At 47.7% G+C, this 24,534-nt stretch overlaps 1 protein-coding gene across 2 annotated transcripts in view; it reads left to right on the top strand.

Moving 5' to 3' along the window:
- The first annotated feature begins 22,341 nt into the window (after window positions 1–22,341).
- PLPP3 (phospholipid phosphatase 3) overlaps window positions 22,342–24,534 on the top strand; it is a 43,992-nt gene continuing 41,799 nt past the window's right edge. Inside the window, exons 1-2 of one of the 2 annotated variants that reach the window (XM_041483083.1) lie at window positions 22,342–22,485; window positions 22,683–22,899. In XM_041483083.1, the coding sequence (XP_041339017.1) occupies window positions 22,761–22,899 (139 nt within the window). In that variant the 5' untranslated portion in view covers window positions 22,342–22,485; window positions 22,683–22,760. Of the gene's footprint in view, window positions 22,497–22,682; window positions 22,900–24,534 lie in introns of both variants that reach the window. The other variant, XM_041483084.1, reaches the window with a different exon arrangement.

Raw genomic sequence — 24,534 nt, 5'->3', positions numbered from 1 at the left:
TGTGTGATGGCACAGGGAAAGCTGCCATGGAATACCTGGCCCTTCCCTCTCCCTGGTGTGCTGCCAGGGCTGGATTTACAGGAGAAATTAGGTCTGAGTGCTAAAACATGGAAATTTTTGCACCCTTCTGTGGGATGCAGGAGTCCTGGGCAGGAATACGGGTCCCTTGCAGCTGCTACAGAGTCTTTGGCTAAGCCCCACATTGTGCTGGTGCTCCTCTCAGGCACCAAACTGCTTTCACTGGATATTCAAAGGGAATTTTCTTGGAACTGCAGGGCTAACCAGCAGGATGCTGAAGGGCTGGGAAGGCACCAAGGAAAATCTGGGTGCTGCCTGTTGCAACACTTGGCTTCAGTCACTATCGTGAACCTGCAGAAGGGTTTGTAGCTGAACATCTCCAGCTGTGTCCAGCCTCCCCCCACAGCACCCTTCCCCTTGTCACCACATTTGGGTGCTGTATTTTTCCAGTTCAATGTGGCCAAAAAAATGCCAGGGATGCTGTGCATCTGTTAACACAAAAGCTCAACTTCTGGGGCATGCTATCCAACCCTTGTAAGTGCCCTAAATCTGTGGATTTTCGGTAGGATTTGCATTCCCAGTCTGTTTTGGGAGGAGATAGTTAATAAGATAATGCAGCAGTGGGTAAACTGTGACACGTGAAATGGGATTTTTTGAATGCTGGAGAAACTGCATGCATCAGAGGCAGCTTATGCACATCAGATTTGTAACTAAGCAATTCCCACTTATATTATGTAAGTGATGCCATTTATCAAACCCCATGTAGCAGGCAAGAGCAGATGTTGAACCATTTGCGCTACAGTGTTGGAAATTAACTTTTCTGGGGGTTATTAAAATTTTTGGTTATTCAAATACAATCTTGTGAGCGTAATATAATGGAACAACAAACAGCATTATTCAAAAAAATGTAATTTTGTGGGTCCAGAACCTATTATGGCCTCTTGTTGGAGTTGGGTGAAAATCTGTGTGGCAATATGAGATGCTCTGGTGGGGATGTGAGCTGAAAACTCTGTATGAGAGTGGGGAAGGAGGGTGGCATTTCTTGCACTGAAAATAGAACATTTTAAGCCTGCACATGATAAACACCCAGTTTGTGAGGAGGCTGCTGAGGAGACACTGCCTGCCTGTACAGGCACTGGGTGCACAACACTCTAACCAGCAGCAAGGGAAGGACATTATTTCTGAGAGGATTACTCCTACATGAGAATGAGACTTCTGGATAAGATTTTATTAAGGGCACAAATGAGTAATTGGATTCCTCAACCCATTAGAATGTAACAGTAATGAATTCCTGCTATCTTTTTATATGCCCTGTGATTAGTGTGATGGCTTGGTTGGGGGGTTATTTTTAAAGCAGATAGTTGTGGTTGGGCTCTATGATCCTAGAGGCCTTTTCCAACTTTAAAAATTCTGTGATTCTCCATGCATTAATCCCTTTTGTGCAGTCATGCAATCCATCTTTCAGGCTTTGTCCACAAATACGAAGCCCAACATGGGGTGTGAGGTGAGCTGCATGGAAAGGTCAGGGTGTATTTTTTTATTTTCATGCTGTTTCACCCTACTTTTCTTTACAAGTCGTGGGCAGTACAGTTCCTACAGGAACTTTGTAGCCTCAGCAGCAAATTCTGGAAGACAACTTTCAGCTGGGTGAAGGCAAAATCAGTGACTGTGAGCTGCTTGTAGTAGCATTTTTTTCCAGTGGTTTGCCAAGTATGTTTTCTCTTAGGGCATAATCTGTGAGATAATCCCAGCTCTGCTGGGAAAGCACTTGCTGCTGAGGAGGAGTTTGAAGTTTATCCTCACCCTTCACTTTGCACCCATGAGCATCTATTCCAGGGACAGACTGAGGAAATGTTTAGGCCTGTGCAGTAGATCCAGCCTTTTCTGACCTTGATATGAAATGCTGTTTAAAGATCTGTGACCTTGCAGCCTCAGACCCCTATTTCCTTGCCCCATCTGAAGAATTTTCTGTATCCAACAGGGAGGAACAGCATGTTCTCCACGTCCACAATGGCCAGGACAAGAATAGGGCTAAAATTAAGCCGCACACAGATGGCATGAAACGAAGAAATACTTGAAGTGAGGCTTACTGAAGTGTCAGAATCTGTTATTTGGATGGGGCTGTGGTGTGCAGATGTTCCTGCCTGGGGTGGAGGGATGCTGTGAGCTCTGTCCCTGCACGTCCAGTGCCTGCCTCTTGCCTCAGCCAGGACCTCAGGATTTGGGTTCAGCCCCTGTGGGATGCTGGAAAAGCTGTCAAGGGTTATATGCAGTTAAGGGTTGGAGTGCCCAAAGTAGGAGAAATGGAGCTGAGCTAAAGTCAAAAAATCTCCATCCAAACCTTCCACTTGGCTGCTGCCAAGCCCTAATCTTTAAGTGGCTTTTATTTTATTTTTGCTTTCAAGCTCCCCACCTGGGAATCTGCCAAAAGTTAGACCTCTCTCATTAACCCAAACTGCTCTGCTTTTAACAGGGCTGAGCTGTGAGGTCACAAAGCCCAGAATAACCCATGGGCTGATATTCTTCTGCATCTTAGGAGCATCTTTAGTGCCTTGTGGTACCTGCAGCTCAGGGCAAAGCTTTACCTGGGGGAAAGCAGGAGTTCTAGTTCCCATTTCCAGTTGTGTCAACATATCACCTTCAATCACAATTTTTTAAGTAAACCTAGGTCTTATATTATTTTTATTTAGCCCTCAATCTGTCTGTGTTTCAGTTCCCCATCCTCGTAACTCATTCCTCCTCCCCGCCTGTGTCTGAGAGGGCATTTTAGGCTGGAAACTCTCAGACCTGCTCTGAAAAATGTCTGTATTTATGGCAGGGCATTACACTCGGTGGCAGGCTGTGAGTATGATGGGTTGGCTGTACCTTTGACAGATTTGTCCCCGCTGTTGTCCCTGGGCCGGGCTGTAGCACATAGTCCTGTTTGTGTGTGTGTGTTTTTAATAACCGGGCTGTTTTAACTGAAATGCCTCTCTCTCCCTGGCCCTGGCACTCTCAGGGAATCGCTCTCGCCCTCTCTCATCACAGTGGCAAACTGAGAAAGGTTTCCTTTAGTCAGCTGGGGGAGAGGAGGAGGATTTATGAATCGGAGAAACACATTCCTGATGCGGAATAGGCACATTCCCCCTTCCCCCCACCCCACTGCCCCCCGCTCCATAAAAGCACCATTTGTGTGGCAAATAGCCAAGGGTTTTATGAATACAGCTCTTACTTTCCCCAGCTGCTAGAAACCTTTCTCAAATATGAATTAAAATAAAAAGCCTTGCTAGACACTTTTAGCGCTCATAATTCTGCTATTTTGGGTCTGCGGTGGGGAGTTCTTGCATCAGAAATCTTGGTTGGAGAGGCTTGAGTGGCTTCTTTCAAATATTATTAAATTGAAAAAAAAATCTGGAAGATGTATGACTTTAAATAATCTCCCACATTATAAGGATCATCGGGACCTCGATGTGATTATGTCCCTAGATTTGATGCTTCCCTCGCTGTTATGGCTGTGAAATTTTCTGTCTCTGATATTTTATGGAAGCTTCCTCTTCCTTCAGAAGCCATTGGGGTGAGTTCTTGAGGAACTGGTCCAGTTGAGATTAAGTATTTTTAATAAATCAACTACTGGGGGGAAAGGAGAGATTCCATGCATAAGAATATCCTGCAGCTTTTAAGAAAAGCATTTTAGGTTCCATCATGGGAATGAGTTTTGGTAGGAGATGTGGGAAACCACAGTAGCATTAGCAAGATGGTTGATTAAAAATCAAATTAAAAAATCCATTTCTGACATCAGAACTTTCCCCCCTCCCCCTCTCCCCCGAAAATACTTTTGAGAGAGCAGCCTGAATAACTTTGGATGTCCACAATCAGTGACAGGGGGATCACCTTCCTGGAGGGAAGGGGCTCACATTGTGACCACGGGCTCATCAGGACCTTCCCAAAAATTTTGTGCATCTGTATTCCAGCCATGTGGCAGCCTGCAAGGCAGGGAAAAAACTCTGGACAAATAGAAAAACTCACTCACTCAGATTTTGAACATGAATCAAGAAAATGCGTCCGGGGAGTGGAATCTAGCTGTGTGTAGGTTGCAGTGGCATGAAGATGGAGTGGGTGTAAGTTGCAGACATTCATTGAATGGTCTCTCATGTATTCCTAGACCTGTGCACAGCAAGGAGAGGTGGAACTGAGAGCAAATCTTGCCTTATGAATTAGGATGGCATGGCAACAGGATGGCTCGATTTATTTGCAAGTTTATTTACAAGAGAAGTAGAGATTTTCCCCTTCTGCTGCATCAGCTTGAAACCCAACCAGATCAGAGATAAATTGCAGAGCCTCTTAGACATGGAAAATCAGCAAAAATGGCCTTTGCATTGGGATGTACATTCAGAAATTCAGATTTTTGTTGGCTGGTAGAAAACCATGCATTCCCCTCATTGCACATCAATCCTGGTAGGATCATCTTTGAGGATGAGAAGTGCCATGTCAGTAATGGCCCTCAAAGGCTGCCACAAAACAGATTTTGGTTCCATGAGTGGCATTCCAGTGTGGCTGTGAGTGGGAGGCTCATGCAGGGCTGCAGCAGCACTGTCTGTGTGGGTCACTGAGCTCGGCACGGCCGCCGTGGGGAACGTGTGAGAGCTGCTGCACTCATTTGGAGAGGAGCCTTAATTATCCAGCAGCTCTGATGAGAAATAATTGCTCCAGGCTTTAGCACAAGCTGCCATTGTCCAAGAAGTTGTTGTCCCTCGGCTGCCCCGCAGGAATTTTGTGCACCCAGGCTTTCCCTGGCGTGGATGGAGCCTGGAATTCCTGTGCTTCCATAGGGAGGTGAGACCTCTTCCATGGGCAGTGATGATCCACCAGCTAAAGCACGGGAACACTTCAACCTGACTGTATACAAAACCCTCTAAAATTTGTGTGCAAACACCAACTTGCAGCACTCCAAGGGAAATTCCCCTCCGGCCCGTGTGTCCTAGTGCCATTGAAAAATCACAGTGAGTTAGGGCCAAAGAGCCAAAGTATCATCCCCAAAAGGACATTACTCTGATTTTACCAATCAGGAGATTAACCACAAACCACACATGTTAAAGGGTGTCTTCCCTGTTTCCCAGGCTTCTGAGTTAACCTCTATCCAATGCTTTCTTTACTAACCCAGCAGCATATTGGGAAAATAAACATAAATTTAACCATCCCTGTTAAAAACAAACAACCCAAAACCTCCTCCATGAGAAATAACAATCTTTGGTCTCTATTTTGTGTTCCTAAGCAGCAGCCTCATGACACCCTAACTAGATGTATGCAGCAGTAGTGCTAGATAGTCAGGGATATCATATTTTGCTTAGGCTCTATTGTGTTTTTGTGCATCAATTTAATTTTACAGTCTTGCTATGGCTGCTTTTATAAGCAGGGATATTATTTCATTTGTGTCCTATTACAAGCCTGTGCATTAGGATAATTTTCCACTTTTTTTTCCGATGCCTGCTGAATGCAGTTGGTTTTTCCCATGGACTTCAGTGTGTGTTGTGTCAGGAATTTACTGATTGATTGCAGAAATGCTATATTGTAATAATCCTGCAAACATTTTCTAACCAACTCATGTAATACCAGACATCATCCTACAGTAGCACTTTTGGCCCATTCTTGTGCCTCATGTAAATGAAAGTGATTTTCACAGCTGGCCTTCCCATCAGCTGCTCCTGCTGCCTCGAGATTAGATCTCCTAATCTGGTTTTATCATTTCTGTCAGCCAGCCATCCTGGTTTAATCCCTCCTGCTCTGCTGAGGCCATGGAATGCTCCCAGGCTGAGGATGCCCTCTGGGATGGGAGCCTTGGGGCTGGCGTGGCCGTGGGAGCTGTGCTCTCATCCTCTGCTGAGGTCTTTGGAGACCTCCTCTCAGATGAGAATCTTCATTTTTCACAGCCCGCTTGAGGAGAAATCAAAATGTTTTTGCCAAGTTTGCTGGGCCGGGAGGGAAAATCTGGAAGGTGCAGATGTACGTGGAATCTTGTGGGCTTCCCCTGAGAGCCCTCCACCAGCACGTACTGCTGTGCAGGAATTACAGTGACAAAGCTTAATTAGTACAAAATGAGGTCTCGTTGAGTCACCCAGTGACATATCTGGACCAGGCTGGGGTGTGTAACAAGCAGGAGCACAACAGAGGACTTTGGGTCTTGTAAGCCTGCACATGGAAAGGGAGCCCTGCTGTGCTCCCCCAGCATCTGAGTCGCACATGTTCAGCCAAGGTGCTTGGGATTTGGCTCTTATCTCTGCATGGGAGGAGTGGGAGATAAATCTGAAGGGTTTTCCAGACAAAAGGAACTTATCGAGTAGTACTGAAAGCAGAGGGCGCAGAGCCAGGCTCGGATTTGGCCCCTGCTTTGAGCAGAGTGGAAAGAAACTGTGGCCAAGGATCAGCTGGAAAACCATTTAACCCTCCTTGAGACTGAGCAGCAGCTTTGCTGAGAAAGTCTGATTTGCAATACAAGCATGAGGAAAATAAAGAGGGCAATGACTGACAGAGTGATTGACAGCATGCCTTGTAGGACAACCTGCAAACTCGGCTGCTGAAGGTTATCCCCTGTGTGATCGTGGGCTCTGATGAGGCAGAGCTGGAAAATACGAGAGGTTATAGTGGAAAAAAGTGCTGCTTCTGATGCTTTTCACTTCTTCTGGTGTGCCTTTTCCTTGCCCTGCCTGCATCTCAAATTCTGGTTTAGTTATTAAATTAGTTAGGGCAAACAGAAGCAGAGGGATTAGCTGAACAAATTAATGCATCCTAACACTGAAGGCTTTTTTATTTGTTGAATTCCTCATTGTGTGTTACATCTCAACTGTCTCATGCCCTGCTTGACCATATTTGCTGTGAGTCTTTATTCTCAGTATATAGTGTCCAGTCTGACCCGTTTCTCTCATTATTATTTTTTTTTAGCTGTCCTGCTCCTTCTGAAGGTCCTTGAATGCACCCAGAGGAGGGTAACAAAGCTGGAAGGAACATCCTAGGAGGAATGGCTAAGGATGTTGGACTTGTCTCATTTGGAATCAACTTCCTGGGACATGGAAAGGGAGGTGCTGAGCTCTTCCCCCTGGTGTCCAGTGATAGGACACGTGGGAATGGTTCAAAGCTACACCAGGGGAGTTTTGGAGGAAGTATTTCTTTACCAGGAGTGTAATTGTGTTGAGGAATTGTGTTCACAATAATAAATGATAAATAAATGGTGTCTGCTGCTTTTTCCCCTTTCTAAAGTGATTGCAGCCACACAGGTGGGGGATGGTAGATGGGATTTTTGGCTAATGGCTGCTTATGCAGTTTAAGACAGGTTTGGGCTCTTGTACAGGGATGCTCTTGGGTCTCCATGTGCAGTAGGAGCAATTTTTACTCTTAAGGCAGCTCTGGTGCTTCTTGAGCCATAATGAAGAGAGCCTGTGGGGTTTTTATTGCAGAACTCATAACTGAAAGTCTGGATTCCTTGCTGCTTATCCTTCATTTGGAGTCCAAGGCTTTCCTGTTTTTATGAAGGATGAGGCTCTGTATTATCAACACAGTTTTCAGCACAATCCAAAACACAGCTCCATACTAACTCCTACGAAGAAAATTAACTCTACCTCAGCCAAAGCCAGCACAGAATCCTAAGAAAAAAATCCCACAAGAACTAACCTCATATCCCATCCTGCTCCAGCTGCAAAGCAGAGGTTTTTGGTCTGCCTTCTTTGATATAAACACTGAGCAGTGTCTATTAAGACAGCTTTCCAAAACAAAACCCCCATCGAAAACAGAAGGAATTGTGTATGATATTTCCAAGGGCAAAAATGAGACTCACTGCTTAGGGAGAGTCATTTCAGTATTCAAGATATGCAAACCTGTGGGACACATACTTATAATTACTTGATATTTCCCAGTTATTTTTAACTGATGTATCATCTGATGTAAATCTCTTTTTTATAAAATGCAGAGCAGCTCGAAGAATAGAGCGCCTGAAATCTTGATTCAGGCAGCTTTTTATCAACCTTTGGAATTCAGCAACAAACTAAGAAGAAATTAAGGATCTGTGTCAGATAAATTGGTGATATAAACAGCTGCTGGGCTGCCTTCTGCATCCTGTAGGGAGTTTGTCTGCTTTTTATAGCAGCTCTTGTCACCTAACACAGAAGGATTTTGAGCCATAGCTTGGGATCCCTCAGAACTGTTGCACAGCAGTCAGTTAATAGAAGACATTGTTCCCTGTAATGTAATGCTATAATTGTTTCAACTGTTTTGTTCAAGGTCTTTAATCTCTCCTCATGATCATCCCCTTCTGCATTTTTAATTATCAATGCTTTACATGAAGAAATGCTGAAGTGTGAAAGATTAGATAAGGAAACACCCAGCATCCAGCAGCCCTTTGCTCAGAGGGGCTGTGATCAGGACTGCTGCACTGATTTGTTAAACCACAGCCTGTGTTTTATCAGTAACACACATATCAAATGCACTGAACACAACAAATAAATACAGCTTCCAACAGGAAAGAGACCCCTTTCAGCATGGTGCTTCTGCTTCCTGGCTCATGTGAGAGAGCAAAAAGAGTGAGTGCTTTTTGTGAAAGAGGAATGATGGAATAGGTCTGTGAGAACAAGACCGGGCTCATTTCAGGTCTGGGGGTGGCTGGTTTGCTCCTGATTCAGAGTGACCCCTGAGCTGCCACACAGATGGCCTCAGCCAGCACCCAAGGGAGAGAGCAGTGCTCAGGGGACCCTGTTCTAAGGGGGACCTGACTCTGATCCAGCTGGGACACCCTTAGGATCTTCTGTGCCCTCAGGCTGGGGATTCCAACTGGGAATGCTGTGCTGGGATGCCCTGCAGAGACCACGTTTACATTCCAATATAACTGGTGAGACTGGCTCTGCCCATACCCTGTTGTTTTCCTGCCCAGAACTGCTGTGCAGAAATGCACCTGTTTCTGACACATTTGGCTTCATTTTATCATAGAACAAGTCCTAAACAATTTAAGCCAAGCTTTTCCTATGTCCAAAAATGAAGTCTCACTTCTATCTCAGATTCACCTGAGGTTAACCTTCAGAGTTTGCCCAGGTGCAGGTTCTGCTGTTCCTGATGTGTTGAATGATGCTGGGCAACATCTACCAGCATCTCCAGCTGCCTGGGAGGTCTGTTCTACCTTACAGGGGACTTCAAAAATTGAAGAGGAAAGACATTTTGGCAGGGCCTGTTGTGACTGTAGTGGTTTTAAATTAAAATAGGAATGATTCAGACTTGATATAAGGAAGAAATCTTTTTATCATGTGGGTGGTAAAACATTGGCACAGGTTGCGCAGAGAGGTGGTGGATGCCCCATCCCTGGAAGTGTCCAAGGCCAGGCTGGACAGGGCTTGGAGCAACCTGGGATAGTGGAAGGTGTCCCTGTTCACTGCAGGGGGGTTGGAAGTAGATGGTCTTTAGGTTCAAACTGAGCTATTTTATGGCTCTGTGATAGCCATGGTACATTTAAAATCTTCCTGCCCTGCAGGAGGAGAGGAGGAAAGGACATACATGGGACTGTTGGAAATATGTTGAAGAAACAAGATAGAGTGTGCACAATATCTTTAAATAAATTGTACCTGAGTACTGCTCCAGGAGCCCAACACAAACATTCCTCTCGCTGGTGGGAGATGGAGCAGCCCCCTGCCTTGTGTCCTGCCCTCTCTTTGTCCATTCAGGACACTCTCCAGCTACTCCTGTGCTCCTCAGGCCAAGGGGAACTGCAGCTATTTCACAGGCAGCACTATCCACTGGGTTTTCTTAAATACTCTGCAGGGCCTGGCCTGACCAAGATCAGTCGAGCACGTATGTTATTCCCACATTAAAGCCAATTAACTCTGGATGGGGATGAGTGAGAGCAACTTTTAGTCCAGTTTTGCTTTCTCTGTGGATAGGTTCACGTTGGCTGAGGCTGAGTCTCACATCTTCCCCGGAGGCAGAGCCTCCTGTGCATGCGAAGGCTGGGCTTAAGCAGAGCCATTAGAGCAGGGCAGGGCTTTGATCTCAAAATTGCACCACTTGAAATTGCAGATGAAAAAACCTGAGTTAATAAAACAGCAGGCAAGCCTGCAAGTGAATCACTTCAGCTTCTCCAAAAGGATCAGCCCTTGTCCCTCTGAATTAGGGGGCAGGAGCCATGCAGGACCCCAGAGGCACTGCAAAGCTCCTGATGGCCTCGGTGCAGAAAGAGCAGGGACATGCCAGCTTTGGCAAGGTAACATGCCAGCAGAGGCAGAGAAAAGCAGGACAGGGGTGGGTGGGAGTGTGCCACAGCTCTTGGGGAGCAGTGGAGGAGCAGGAGGCTGTGGAGGAGCGGCTCTGTGCAGCCTCCTGCCCTGGCCCCGAGCTGTGGAGCTGCTGCGGTCGGCACAGTGCCCAGGCAAACCAGGCTGGCTCTGCACCCCAGTGCCACTCAGCAGCTCCCAAACCAGACCTGACTTGCTCCCTGCCAGCTCCAGAGCAGCCTGAGCAGGGTGGATAGACATGCCCTGAGGATATGTCTGCATTGCAGTGCAGAGGTGAGACCTGGGCTGGGCGAGACAGAGCTGGGCTGGTCCCTGGGAGCCGTGGGGCTGCGGAGCACCCAGGACATGGGAGCTGTGTGCTCCTGGGCTGTGGAGGAGGAGGAGGGAGGTTTTTGGCCTCAAAGAGCCCCATTATCCTTTGGAAACTGAGTCTGGGTGGTGGAAGGACTTTATGGACTGGAATGTGTTGTGCTCATCACTGGGGTGGCCATTCCGTAGAGATCACGTGGAAAAAATCATAAAATTGTGGAATCATTTAGGTTGGAAAAGCCCTTTGAGGTCACTGGGTCCAGCTACTAGCCCAGGGCTGCCAAGGTCACCACCAAACCATGTCTTCAAGTGCCACACCTACACATCTGTTAAATCCCTCCAGGGATGGTGACTCCATCGCTGCCTCAGGTGGCCTATTTCAAAACCTGATAAACATTTTGGTGAAGATTTTTTTATTTTTTCTAATATCCAATGTAAACCTTCCAACCAGCAGGACTGGGAAATGGACAAATTGGTAATGCTGAAATTAGGAAAAATACACTGTCCTCTTCCTCAGAGTGCCTGGATCTTTAGGTTTGACTGAAGATCCTCAGTCCCTGCAACCTGGCGAAGGTGCAAACCACCCTTCAGCTGGGTGGCTCATCTCCAGGAAACCAAAACCATCCAAACAGATTTTGGATGACTCCAGAAAATATTTAAATATTTCCTTTTGAAGGTGTTCCATCTCCTGAGTCTGTGCTGTGAATGTGGTTGCTTGTTCCTGAAATTCTTTTGTTCTAGGGAGAGGTAAAAAAAAAAAAAAAAAAAAAAGGTAGATAAAGAAGTGGTCAGAAGAAATTTTATCAACCCAAATCACAGGTGATTTTCAGCAGAGTCTTGGGAAATAAAGTCTGGCACGAGTCAGCAGCCCCTGGAAGAGGAGTGGAGATGATTTTCCTCCTGGCAGCTCCAGGCACCTTGGGAATTTTCTCTGCTCTCAGCACTCAGCACTAGATGGCATCCAAGGTGGGAATTTGGGCTCCCAAATGCAGTCCTGGGTTCTGAAATCATAATGGTAGGTGGATTAAAAAATGAGGATCCCATCTGGATGAGGGGGAAAATTCAAAGGGCCGAGGAGGTGGAGCTCTCCCATCTCCTGCTGCCATCTCACTGTGGTGCAGCCCCTCCAAGGTCTGTTCCACCACCTCAGCTGAGTGCTGGGCCACCAGGACAGGAAAATAATGTGACAGAGGGAACAGCAAAGGCACCATCCACAAGCCAAGGCGCATTCAAGCCTGCAGGGATGCCTTCACCCATCCTCTTTTTCCTCGGAATGCTGCCAGCCTCGTGGGTGCTTGGACACACAGCACACATTGCTGTGTGGGGTCCCTTGGTGTCACCCAAGCTGTGCAGCCTGGGGTGACTGGAAATGGAGCTGCTCTGAGCTGGAAAACATTTCCCAACGAGGGAATTAGCTTTGCATCATCCACTGTGTTTACTAAATAAACCAAATTGTCCCTAGGCCATTGATGGGATCTGGGAGAAGGCAGAAGCACCATGAGAGACAACCCTTGCCTGGGAGATGCTTCCTCCTTTTTACCTTGCAGGTGTCTTCCTGCTGCTGTGGGATGAGGAAGGGGAGTGCCCAGCCTCTCTCCCTGTCACCCATCTGTGCTCTCCTGGGTGGAAGGTGGCATTAGCCTCCCCAACCCTCCAGCTTGGGGAGCAAACTATTTGCTTTTATCACCTCTCAGCTATGCCATGGCCATGAACAGGTTCCTCAGGAGAGGCAGCACCCAGGAAGGATCTCAAATGCACACAAAGGAGTGAGGAGCAGACAGGTGATGGTTACATGGCCCTGGGTGGCTGCCTGGAGGTGCAGGAGCCACTGAGAGACACGAGGCTCCCTCCCTGCCCTGTTTGCACTCTGCAGGTGACCTTAACAACTTACTGAGCACTGTGGATTGCCAGAACCATTTCCTGTGCCCTGGCCCTGCTGAGGAGGGTGCTGAGACTTTATAGCCTCCTCTCCTAATAATTTTTACTCTGTCTGGAGCTGAGCAAAGGGTTCTCAGGTCTGAATATCTCACCACTGCCCAGAAACAGTTCTCCCTCTGAAACACTTTTGTGCTCATGCCTTTTGTTTTATTTTCCTTGTGTTTTCCTGGTGTGAGCACAGCATCAGGCGGGGATGCAGGAGAGCTTTATCGAGGTTCTGCTGGAGGTTGAAATACTTCTCTTCCCAAAAGTATATGTACCTACAAGGAATAGCTTCAACCCAAGCCCTGAGTAGGCAAAGGCACTACAGACTGCTGTTTGTGTGTCCATTCCCTGTGCCTGCAATTATGGGGAAATTGCCATCGTGTAAGCAGCAGCTGTATGAATAACTCTATTATTTGTTATTATTAGTCCTAGATGTGTGTTTTTCTTGAGATCATATCTGCACAAGAAGGCACATTAATAATAGCCTTTTGAACTGGCCAAGTTTAATTTCTATGGATCGTGAAACTTTTGAAGCAAGGTGCTGTTTATTGCTTTCTCCTGAAATCAAAGGTCTTGAGCCTCAGCAGAGAGAGCTCTGTGTTGTCCAGGCTGAGTTCTTGTAAGGGCAGGCGGTCATGTTGAGCTCACTCTCCTCATCTGGCATCAGCAAAAGGGTCTCGTGTTACAGCCTGGTGCCAGCCTATTTTAGGAAGCAAGATTCCCCTTTTATGCAATTATTTTTCATGTGAGTTTAAGTTCTGTTCTCCTTTGCTCTTTTTCTGTTTCGGTCTGTTCTCTCTCTTGCCTTCAGGTGGGGTGTGTGATACAGAGAACAACAGCTTCTCAGCCACCAAGGTGCTGTCTGAGTCTGGAAAACATGAGCAAGAATGGGTCAAGAAATAGGAAAAACCGTGTGGAGTGTTCATAAAAGGACAAGGAGCTGCTGGAGTGAGTCCAGCCACAAAGATCATCTGAGGGCTGCAGAACCCTGGGAGAGCTGTGGGTGTCCAGCCCAGAGATGGCTCCAAACAGACTTTAAAGCCCCTTCCAGTGCCCAGAGGACCTCCAAGAGAGCTGGAGAGGGACTTGGGACAAGGACATGGAGAGGACAAGGGGCAATGCCTTCACACTGACAGAGGGCAGGGGTAGATTGGATATTAGGAAGAAATTCTTCCCTGTGAGGGTGGGGAGGCCCTGGCACAGGTTCCCAGAGTAGCTGTGGCTGCCCCATCCCTGGAAATGTCCCAGGCCAGGTTGGATGGGGCTTGGAGCAACCTGGCACGGTGAAAGGTGTCCCTGCCATGGCAGGGGGTAGAACAAGGTGATCTTTAAGGTCCCTTCCAACACAAACCATTCTGTTATTCATGTTTTCTCTTTGAGGACCATTATTAGGAGCTCTTCATCCAAGGACTGTAGAAAAGAGTAAAATCAGGGCCAAGTTCCTTAATGCCCATCATGACCTAGCAGTATTTTTTGGGCTGCTTGTCAGGTGCCCACAGAAGCAAACACAATCACAGAGCCACCCGTGCTGGCTGTCCCTGAGGAAACAAACCCAAATGAAAACAGTAAAGCAGTGCCTTCTCAGGCTTGTGTGGTTTGTGCTTCTGCACTTGGGTTTGTCACCTCAAAAGCATTTTGCCCCACTTTCCCAGCAGCTGATGGCCTGAGGATTTGCTGAAGGCAGGAGGGTGTAAAGGTGGGAGTGTGCCTGGGAAAAGGTGGGGATGGGTAAAATGAGAACCCAAAATGCCTCATTTTGAGGTGGGGGAGGTGTCTTTTCTTTCATTTTTAAATCCCAGTGTTTCAAAACAGTCTCGTGGTTTGGAAACAGGAGGATTTTGACATTCAGTGTTTGATGTTGGCAATTCTGATAAAGGAGATAAAGGGTCTGTGGTGGAGCACAGGAGTTATTTGTGGGCTGTTGGGCAATGACTGTCAGTGAACCTGTGTCTTTGTGTGCTTAAAGTGTAGTCTCTGACATTTACTGCCAATTTTAAAGGGATTTATTCTTTGCTATTTCATAATCCCTGATTCAGAGCAAATTTGCAGATTTTGAAGATCAGAAGAGACCATTAATGCCCTAGTCTGAATCTCTGGATAGCTGAAGCCACCTAATTTCATCTCCTCCTGCACTGAGCCAGATATTTTGTGTTCAGCTGCACCACCAAGCAAGACATGAAGGCAGAAAGATCAACCACTAACCCAATACTCAAAAATGTGTTCCAAGGTTTGATCGTTGTCACTATTTAAAATAAAGTGGGCAATGTGTTTCTCATTTTTTTTTAGTCCACATTTGGGGAGAAGAATGCCCAAAAATTTATGTAAAAGCAAGTATTTCTTCATCCTGTTCAAAATAAAGGAAAAGGTAAGCTGGATATATATCCCAGGGAATCTGCTTGGCTCCACAGGGAAAATAGCCTCCTTCTAGTGGTTTGATGCTGTGGTCTGTAAGGCAACTTTGTGTGCATTTGTAAAATTATTTGAGCTGCAGTAAGGTCAATATCATAACTTGAACATAATTTTTTCTTCTTTACAGACATTTCTTCAGCCTTTGGAAATTCAGTGTCCCAAGCAAAATTAAACTGGCAGAGAAAACTGAATCAAGAAGGGAAGTTTGTGCCCTTAGAGAGAAAATGAAAAAGTTTTTTAACTGGAAATGTGTGTGACAAGTGTAACAAGGCTCGACTATTAAAAGGCAGTGTTGCAAGATAAGTTTTTGGGGAAAAATTGCAGTTACAAAGGGGGTGTGAAACAACTGGTTCATGCTGAGTCAATAATTTGAGTGCTGTAGTTTTGTAATGCACTACTAACCCAAACTGTGGATCCTACCACTCCTGAGTTTTTGGGCCTGGCTCTTATCACAGAAGCAAACAGCCTCAGTGAAAGGATTCAGAATACAAATGGGGGAGCAAATCCTTTTCAGAGCTATAAAACCCTCTTGTGTTTTAAGGACCTGAGCGTTTCTTGTGTTTTAAATTTCTGGCAAGACTTTCAAAGAAAACAGTGTCGAGGTCCTCTCGATGAATAGCAACATTAATATATTAGGTGTGTATTATGTAAATCCATGCTTCAGTGGAGCACTAGATAAGATAAATGGGAGCAAAGAGCAGGCTTTGAAGGCTGCTGGTGAGCTTTTGTGGGTGTGCTGTGCCACTTGAAGGCTTGCTGCAGAACTCAGAGCCCTCCTGCTCAAGCGTCTGCTGCCGTGGAACCATTAAATTTTGTCACCACGTGGCACAACCCTGCCCAGTCACAGCATTGCAGGGCTGTGCCTGAAAAACCTCTTTTCTCCCTGTTTTGGTGCAGAGGCAGGGAAGTTCCTGCATGGCAGAACTGGGCTGTGCATCTCGCTTACATCCCCCTGGCACTGCTGGCACAGAGGGATGAGCAGGGCTACAGCAAACCCAGTCTGTGTTCTGCAGCAAATATTTGGGGAGGGTCCAGCCTGGCCCTGGCAAACACACTGAAATTCTTGAGGCTGGTGGACAATGACTTATCAAGGTAGAGAGGCTTGGGAGCAGATAAGCGCAGGGACTTGTGCATTGTATACAAATACCTGGCCTGGCCCTCGCTGCTCACATGAGGAGCGATGCTGGAGCTCTGCCCCAGTGAAACTCCATTTTTTGTTCTATAATTGTGCAAGACAGGATGGGCAGAGGGTCCCCACATGGGGGGCAACATGTTTCACCTTTTTCTTGTGCTGCTTCATCTCTTGATGAGCCCCAGTCTTGCTCCACTTTTTTTCCCCTTTTTTTTTGCTTGTGATGTCTTTCAAAAGCCTCTCCCTGCTTCCCCAGTTACACACCCAGATCCCTTCAGTAGCATCCCATCAGAGCAGAGTCTTGATCCACTTTGGGAAGGCACAACCTCATGTTCAGCATCCCTTTTCCTGCTGCCCCACTGTGGGCACCACACACCTGCCCCAGCACCCGTGTTCATCATCAGGGCATCACGCTTTGAAGGTGATGCCAAAAGCTGTAGGGTGGCCCATAAAAATGGCTTGGTCTAGACGTGGAAAAAGATATTAATTTTTCTTTCACTTTTCACTTGCATGCGGAGCATTTTCAACCAGGTCATTGAGACAGTTTGCGACCAGAAATAAATCCAAGCCGAAAAAATGTCGGCGGACCTGTTTACTTTGCAAACCACAAATGTTTGTATCCTGCAACAAATACCTGGGAAGTGCCTGGACCAGACATTACAAACGTGTTAACTACCCCGAGTTAACCAGTAATCAACTCGGGGAGAAAAACCCGAGCTGGACCTCTCCTCTGAGACTGCTCTTTATAACGGGGCTTTCATTTAGGCCCCGGCCTAGCAGCGTAATTAAACCACGGCACATTCTTGACTTTCAAACAAACTCCTGGGAGCTGGCCAGCCCCGAGCACAGACCCGGATTTCACCAGGCTGGAAACCAGGGTGATGTTCCACGTCTTTCACGAGCTGTTGTTGACGGTGGAAAGGCCTGCCCGCGGTAGAAATTGGGAATTCCACAGCCAACCCTTCAAGGCTACGCTAATAAACACGTGAAAGGATTTGGGGGAAATTTATGAAAATATGTGAAAATACTGGTCTGTTGAAATGCTTTCTTCAACGCCATCAGTTTTGGGGGCAAGGTGTATTATTGAGGCCTGAATTTTTTAATAATTAGCGTGCATCAGTAGTAATTTAGACTGCTGATTTTTGATTTTTGCAGTCGTTTGCTCGTTTCTCTGTCAATACCGGGCCATGACCTGCAGAGGTGCTTTGATGGAGCTGGAGTTTGGCATTCCCAAGCGAATGCTGAGGAATGGCAGTAGATGGTGCTGTTATTCTCTTTTTTGAGGACAGGGATGGCAGACACCACTGTGACTGTACACAAGGTGTTACCAGTCCCCAGCGTCCCCAAATTATAAATCAGCCGCCCTGATTATAAATGATTTAGTCTTTAGAAAATCTTAAATCAAATAGCGTCCTTTATTACAGCTTGGTGTTTTGATCTTTCAGATGAGATTTTGAGCTCACATTTTCAAGCTGTTTCTTGTGATCGTGTGATTTGAAAATTATTTCCTTTTTTTTCCTTCATTTTTTTAATAACGTGAATTGAAATCCTCCAATCATGTCAAGAGCCAGCAAGATTTAGGGGAACTAAATTAAATTAGGGAGAAACTTCAGGGTTGTGAAACTTGGCAGGAATACAGATGCTGATTTCAAAACAGACTGGACTTTAAGTTGTTGGCAAATTGAATGTTGCTGACCCTGAGTGATTTGTGATGCCAGGAGCGGGTCCCTGACCACAGAATGTCCCACTCCTCGGGTCACTGAGGCACGTGCCTGAGGGCTGACCCTCTTGGCCTGCATCAGCCTGGATCCCCAACTTCCTGGACAGCACCAAACGCTGCATCAGGATGACATTTATCAGCTAATTCTTTTTAATGACCTGAAGGTTTATGAGGCTTGATCCTTCCCAGCTGCACTGGGGAGGGCAGAACCGGGCCCCCTTTGGATTTCACTTTTATTTGCCTTTCTCTGCAATGACAGGTCTAACTCCAGCCTTTGTAAAAATTTAACAGGGCAATGTTGACTGTGCAGGTTGGACAACCTGGCGCCGGGGATGGTGTCCAGCGTGGGGACATGGACAGGGGACACAACAGGTGTCTTGCCCTCAACCTCCTCCTGCCATGGGTTGGGCAGGGCAATGCCCCCACTCGCAGCCCCTCTGAGGGTGTTTTCTCCAGCAGCAGCAGCTGGTGATGCTAAAAATACCCCTGAACAGGGTAGTGGTGGTTGAGCTTTGGACTTTTCAGAAGTTTACTGGTATTTTGGCCTCGTGACTCCAGTCCAGGCCACCTGATGTGCAGCACGTAACTGTGCTCCGATTTCCCCCTTCGGTGGGGAACAATCTCAGATAACGGATAACAATCAGCTCGCTTTCTTATTTTAGGATTGCTGTAGCCATGGTCATTAGCAGCTCCAAGAAATACAATAGGCAGGGCCTGGTCCTCCCACACTGCATGTCCCCTCTCCACAAAAGCTGCTGCCAAAATCCTCCCTGTGACAGAAAAGCAAAGTGGGTTCCCAAGGAAGAGCTGGCTGTCGGTCTGAGGGGAAGGGGTGGCATGGCACTGGGCAGTGCACCAAAATGAGCACCGCAAAGGGCACACTGCAGGCACCAAACTGCTCTGCAACAGCGCCTGTGTTTGCAGCACATCAGGAAGAGCAGAAGAGTGGCAACCTGGAGAAGAGAAGGCTCCAGAGAGACCTTAGAACCCCTTCCAGTACCTAAAGGGGATCCAAGGGAAGTGGAGAGGGACTTTGGACAAGGACATGGAGTGATAGAAGGGGGAATGGCTTTGAAATGACAGAGGGCACGGCTACATTAGGTATGAGGAAGAAATTCTTCCCTGTGAGGGTGGGGAGGCCCTGGCATAGGCTGCCCAGAGAAGCTGTGGCTGCCCCATCCTGGAAATGCTCAAGGCCAGGTTGGACAGGGCTTGGAGCAACCTGGGATGATGAAAGGTGTCCCTGTCCATGGGGAATGAGACGATCTTTACTGTTCCCTCCAACCCTAACCATTCCAGGACTCTGGGACACTCTACACTTGTATAAGTGGAGCAGCCAGGAGCACCAGGGCCACGTCCTGCCCAGCCAAGGAGCAGCCCCAGGAGCACAGGGACAGTGCTGGCCAAGGGCAGTGCTGCTGCCCAGCTGCCTCTGCACCCCAGAGCTAGTGCTGCACTGATGGAACATGTTGTAGGGACACCTGAAAGCTATGCTGGGCCATGGGGTAAGCAGGAGTATAAGGACAGGCTGCAGGTTCACTCCCTGCTCCAACAAATAGTTCTTTTACATGAAATAATGTGTGGGATAAACTACTTTCATGAGCTTCAGAGCAGAGTCTGGAGTCTTCTCCCTTCCCTTCTCTCTCCCCACACCAACACTGTGCACCTGGTGGCAACACAAGCTCTCATAACCTCTCAAGCAATAGGTTTGGGCTCCTCTTGCCCCAAATCAGACCTTACTGTCGTACTTGAGCACCCTCTTCTATGGAGAAGAAAGAAAAAAAGGAAATACAAGAACATTTTTACTGTTGTTTTTTTGGTTTGGGATGGTTTTTTTTTGGCAGATATCCTTTTACCAGGACCATGTTGACTGGCCATGATGAGTGAGTAAGGTACAAACCTCCTCTCAGTTTTTAAGTTCTTGACATGTAATGAACAGATTTCCACACAGTCCTGTCCCACTGATACAAAGATTAAAAGGGCAGCAACAAGTTCATGCCCCTTCACCCATTCCAGGAATAGCCTTAAAGAGATGATTCTCTTAAAATGACAAGACTGAATGAATAAAACTCAATTCCTCTTTTCAAATTGTTGGGTTATGAAATAAATCTGGCAAAGAACAAGTGGTACAACAATTTTTGATCTTCCTGGAAATTATATCAGTGTATTCTTTGTTCACCAGAAGTTTGGTGCAGATGGGGTGGGAAGGTGGTGAAAATCAGCCCTTCTTCAAAAAAACAGAGAAAAATTCACTAATAATACTAACTCAGTTAGCTAAAATAATTTATATAAAGCAAAACCTCAGTCCACAGTGAGAATTTCAAGTCTGACTGAAAGGAAAAGCTGAGGTCTTGAAGGATACTGGTGCATGGCGTATTTGATAATTCCATTTATGAATAAACAATTATTACCAATGAATCTCTTGCATATTATTGACAAAGGCACAGAAGCTGCTTTTTGGCACTGCTGACTTACCCATTGTCCAACGTGAACTGGGCAATTGTGGTGGCTACTGCCCCCTTAAGAAATTGTCCAAGATTCAGATTTGTGTGTCCTGGCTTGCATCAATTAACAGCACAATCTTTTTGTTATGAAAATGCAAACATAAGTAGCCTGAGGGGTCTTGTAAATGCAAATACAAAACCATGACTTCAATTTCCCTGAAAGTACAAGAAAGCCTCTTTTTTTTTTTATTTTTATTTGCTGTTACAATGATAAGTCTCAATTTTTGTTTGTTTGGTTTTTTTTTTTTTTTTTTTTTTTTTTTTTTTTTTTTTTTTTTTTTTTTCTCCTTGCTTTGAACGCAAAATGGAATTTAACGAGGGAATCAGCAGATTTGGGGATGTGGGGAGCTGGAGTCTGTGGGCTCCTCTAGGCAGGGCCAGGCTCTGAAGGGTGAGGGGAAGGTGGAAGCTTGGCCCCACAGTGGACATGAGCTGGGCTGGGCAGCGTGCCCACAGCTGGGGGAGAATTCCCACGTGAAGATTCTTTCCGCTTGCTCCAGGCATCCAAGGAGCCTAAATTAAGCACCCACACCTCTGCCACGCTCAGGGGAAAGACAGAGAGACCTTGAGATGTGTCCTTCGAAGCCAGCTTGGTCCCCTGATGGGTGATTGGCACCATTTTGGGCCAAAAGTGATGTTTTTGTATTCAGTGCCATGGGGTGATAATGGGCAAAAGACAAAAGAGTCCACTCAACAGCAAGGTGGGAGGTGGCACCTGATTTCATATCAATGAGGCATCACTGAGGCTTAATGAAAGAATTGGGGGAACGTCCAAGGTCTGTTTTCCCCTTTCTTTTTACACCACACATATAAAAGTAAAATTTGAAAACAGCCGCTTCACTTTCTTCCTCCCTCCCAGGCTGGCCTCAGTATGCCCGTGTATGTGTCTAAACAGATTCCTGGAAAACCTGCCTTGCCCAGGCTTGGGCTGTAGTCTGCAGCTCCAGGAGGAGCAGCAGGGAAGGGTGGCCTTGCTGTGGGCTCTCTCTCCCTGCTCGGGAAACACCAGGGATGCAGCAGGATATGTGCCAGCACACAGGTGAGAGGCTGAGGTCAAATGCACGACCCAAAACGAAGAGGAGAAGTGGTTAAACACCAACCCGAGCAGTTCCCTGGGGTAGCAGCTCTCCCCCCACCTCCTGCACCCCTGCTCAGAGCACAGCATTGCCTTCCTGCCAGCTCGGGTTCCTGGGAAACCTTTCCTTCACTTCCTTGATGATTTTTAATTAGACCAAACGAGCGATTAACCAACACAACAATCCCTCACCCAACTCTCTCGTTACGCTCGTTTGATCAAGGTGGTGTTGCTGCTGCGGGAGGGCAAAGCTGCCACGGTTCGGCGGTGGCACCTGGCAGGGTGGCACAGCCAAAATTCTGCCAGGGTCGCCCCGCTGGGGTCTGCCAGGGTCTCTGGGTACCCCACACATCATGTCCCCTCCCCTGCCTCAGCACACGGAACAGAGCTGGAGGGCAGGGAGCAAAAAACATGAGAAAAATGTTTATGAAGTTATTTTTTTGTTGTTAGTTTTCTGCCCCTTGCACGGTTCCCAGCTTTCGGGAGTCCTGCAGCCTTGGATCGGCTGGTTGTTTTCCTTTCCCCCCTGCACTCCTGTACGAACGAACGCTAGAGGCTCCCTCCTTCTGGTCTGCGAGAGAAAACTTAGCTCCTAACTTTTTTTTTTTTTTTTTTAAACTTCCCTCAGGAAAAAAATGTGGACTTAATTATCTATGTAAAATGTCAGATGCAGGAAAGGGGCTGTGCTTACTTGGATATCCCATCCGAGGCGAAGTGACTGATTTTTTTTTTTTTTTTTTCCCCCCCTTCTTCTCTTTTTTTTTTTTTTTTTTTTTTTTTTTTTTTTTCCTGAGGGGTGGAAAGCGCCTCGCGAAATAAAAGTGCAGAACCGAGCCGGTGGCTCCCAGAGCGGCCGGGGCGGGCGCGGCGGGAGCCCCCAGCGCAGCGCAGCGCAGCGGAGCCCAGCGCGGAGCCCACCTGCCCCCGGGGCAGCATCGCCCCGCACCTTCTCCCGGACTGAGACCTTCATACACACATAGAAACACACACATATATATATATAACCCTCCTCTCTCCTTGGGAAGACCCGCCTGCCTCTCTCGCCTCCCGTGCCCCACCGGAGAGGCCGGGAGCGGCTCCGGCGGCGCGGGCAGCACCTCCCCGGCTCACGGCGTGCGAGCCCGGCGGCGGCGCGGCTCGGCTCGGCTCGGCTCCGAGCGGCTCCCTGCGCTTTTTATTTTTTTAATCCTTCCCCCCGGCTTTCCTCCAGGACTTTTCCACCGCCTTTGGGACAACCCGCAAACTTCTCACTCGCTGCCCCTTCGCTGCTTTCCTGGTGATTGGGGTTTTGGTTGGTTTTTTTTTTTTTTTTGGGGGTTTTTTTTGTTTAATTTGTGGTTATGATGGTCAAGGTTCCGAGCGGCTCCCTGCGGCCCGGCACGGCCCGGCTCGGCTCGGCACGGCTCGTCCCGGGCGCTCGCCCCCGATAATGCAGAGCTACAAGTACGACAAGGCGATCCCGCCGGAGAGCAAGAATGGGGGCAGCCCGGCGCTCAACAACAACCCGGCCAAGAGCAGCAGCAAGAAAGCCCTGCTCATCTGCCTCGACTGCCTCTGCCTCGTCATGGGTGAGCACCGCGGGCTCCGCGCCCCCTCTCCCCGCTCCCGCACCCCCTCCGCTCCCCGGGAAAAACTTTTGGGAAAGTTCGGCGGCGGGCAGGCAGAACTCGGCCGTGCCCCGGCCGCGCCGCTTCCCAAACAAAAGCGGAGCGGGGCCGCCGGGAGAGCCGGGCCGGGCGGCGAGCGGGGAAGCCGGGGAGCGGCCGCGCCGGGCTGGGGAGCGCGGGGGGCGGCCGGGGGTCCCCGCGGGGAGAGCCGGGCACGGCAGCCCCGCACCCCGATGCCCTCATTATGGGTGATTGGCTGTTGCTCGTGCCTCGCCGGCCCCTCGGCCCCGCTGCCGGCCGTGGGGGAGCGGCCCGGGCGGTGCGCAGGGGGCACTGTGGGCTCGGGGATGCGCCCCGGGGCTGCCCCCGGCACGGGCCCCGCTGCCGGCGCTGCCTCGGCGGCACCTCGGCGGCGCCGGGGCCAGCTCCAGGTGGAGGCAGCGCTCTACGCTCAGCCCGGCTCGTGTTTTGGTTAATAATGGAAAACAGCAACTCTTGCCGCTCTGGTTGCCGTGTCGCTCTGCTGGCGGCTTTACCAGCGCTCCTCTCTTTCTCCCATCTCGCTAAACTCATCCCGGAGCGCTCTCGCAGCCCCTGGCAAAGGTTTGGGTTTGCCTGCCTGCTCGGTTTTTGGGAGTTGTGATGGGTTTTGGAGATGCTGTGGCATGGAAGGGAACTGTCAACAGAGCGTCTCAAAAAAACTTTTTGCATTCCAAAACATCAACCCTTCCATTGTGGCTGCGATGCTGAATATTTAATTGACAGACACAGGCAGGGGAAATCAACCGGCTTCCAACAAAGAGATTAATAACACAACAGCACGTGAGTTTAATACTCCAGACACCACAGTCTTTAAAACAATTGTTTCTGCTTAGAGCCCATTTTTTAAAGACTGTCAGTTTGATTTAATTTTTATGCAGTTTGATTTAGTTTTTATGCAGTTATTGATCATCTGGTGTATATTAGGGGGCACTAATACATTAGGAGGGTTTTCTCTTTATATTCCCACAAGAATAGGGGCCAGCGCAGAAAGCTTCATCTTCTCGGATCTGGAAAAAATAAAGATACTTGGTATCCCATATATGAAACTAATATAAGTAGGAGCATAACTAGCTGGACTTACTTATTTAAGCAGAAAGTCGAATTCCTAGTAAAACAGCTCCTAAGAGTCAGAACTTTTAAACTTTTATTTACCCAAGTTTTCTTGACTTGAGGCGTTCCTGGCATGAGTAGGTGCTATTTGAATGGGGAAAGGGTTTTGCTTCCCCTTCTCTGGGCTAAGGGTCCTAAATGGAAAAGCAGTTGGTTGACATGTGTTATTCTACTTGTGCTAGTTTGGATAAACAGGACTTATCAAGCTTCATTGGAAAGTATTGTTAGCAGGGAGTAATGTGATATAGCAAAACTGTGATTGTTGCTTTGTTTCAGGTTGCTACAGGTGGAAATCAGGAAATAAACACCAGAGTTGGCTTGTTTTGGGGTTTTTGTTGGGGTTCTTCGTTGTTGTTTTGTTGTTGGGGTTTTTTTTAGGGTGAGGAGCATTTAAATGCAAGAGCATGAATGCAGCAGAAAGTTTAGATCTGACTGATCACTAGC

The sequence above is a fragment of the Pyrgilauda ruficollis genome, unplaced genomic scaffold (assembly GCF_017590135.1).
Source record: "Pyrgilauda ruficollis isolate IOZ18807 unplaced genomic scaffold, ASM1759013v1 scaffold6, whole genome shotgun sequence".
Classification (NCBI taxonomy): Eukaryota; Metazoa; Chordata; class Aves; order Passeriformes; family Passeridae; genus Pyrgilauda; species Pyrgilauda ruficollis.
This window is presented reverse-complemented; position numbering and strand designations above follow the sequence as displayed.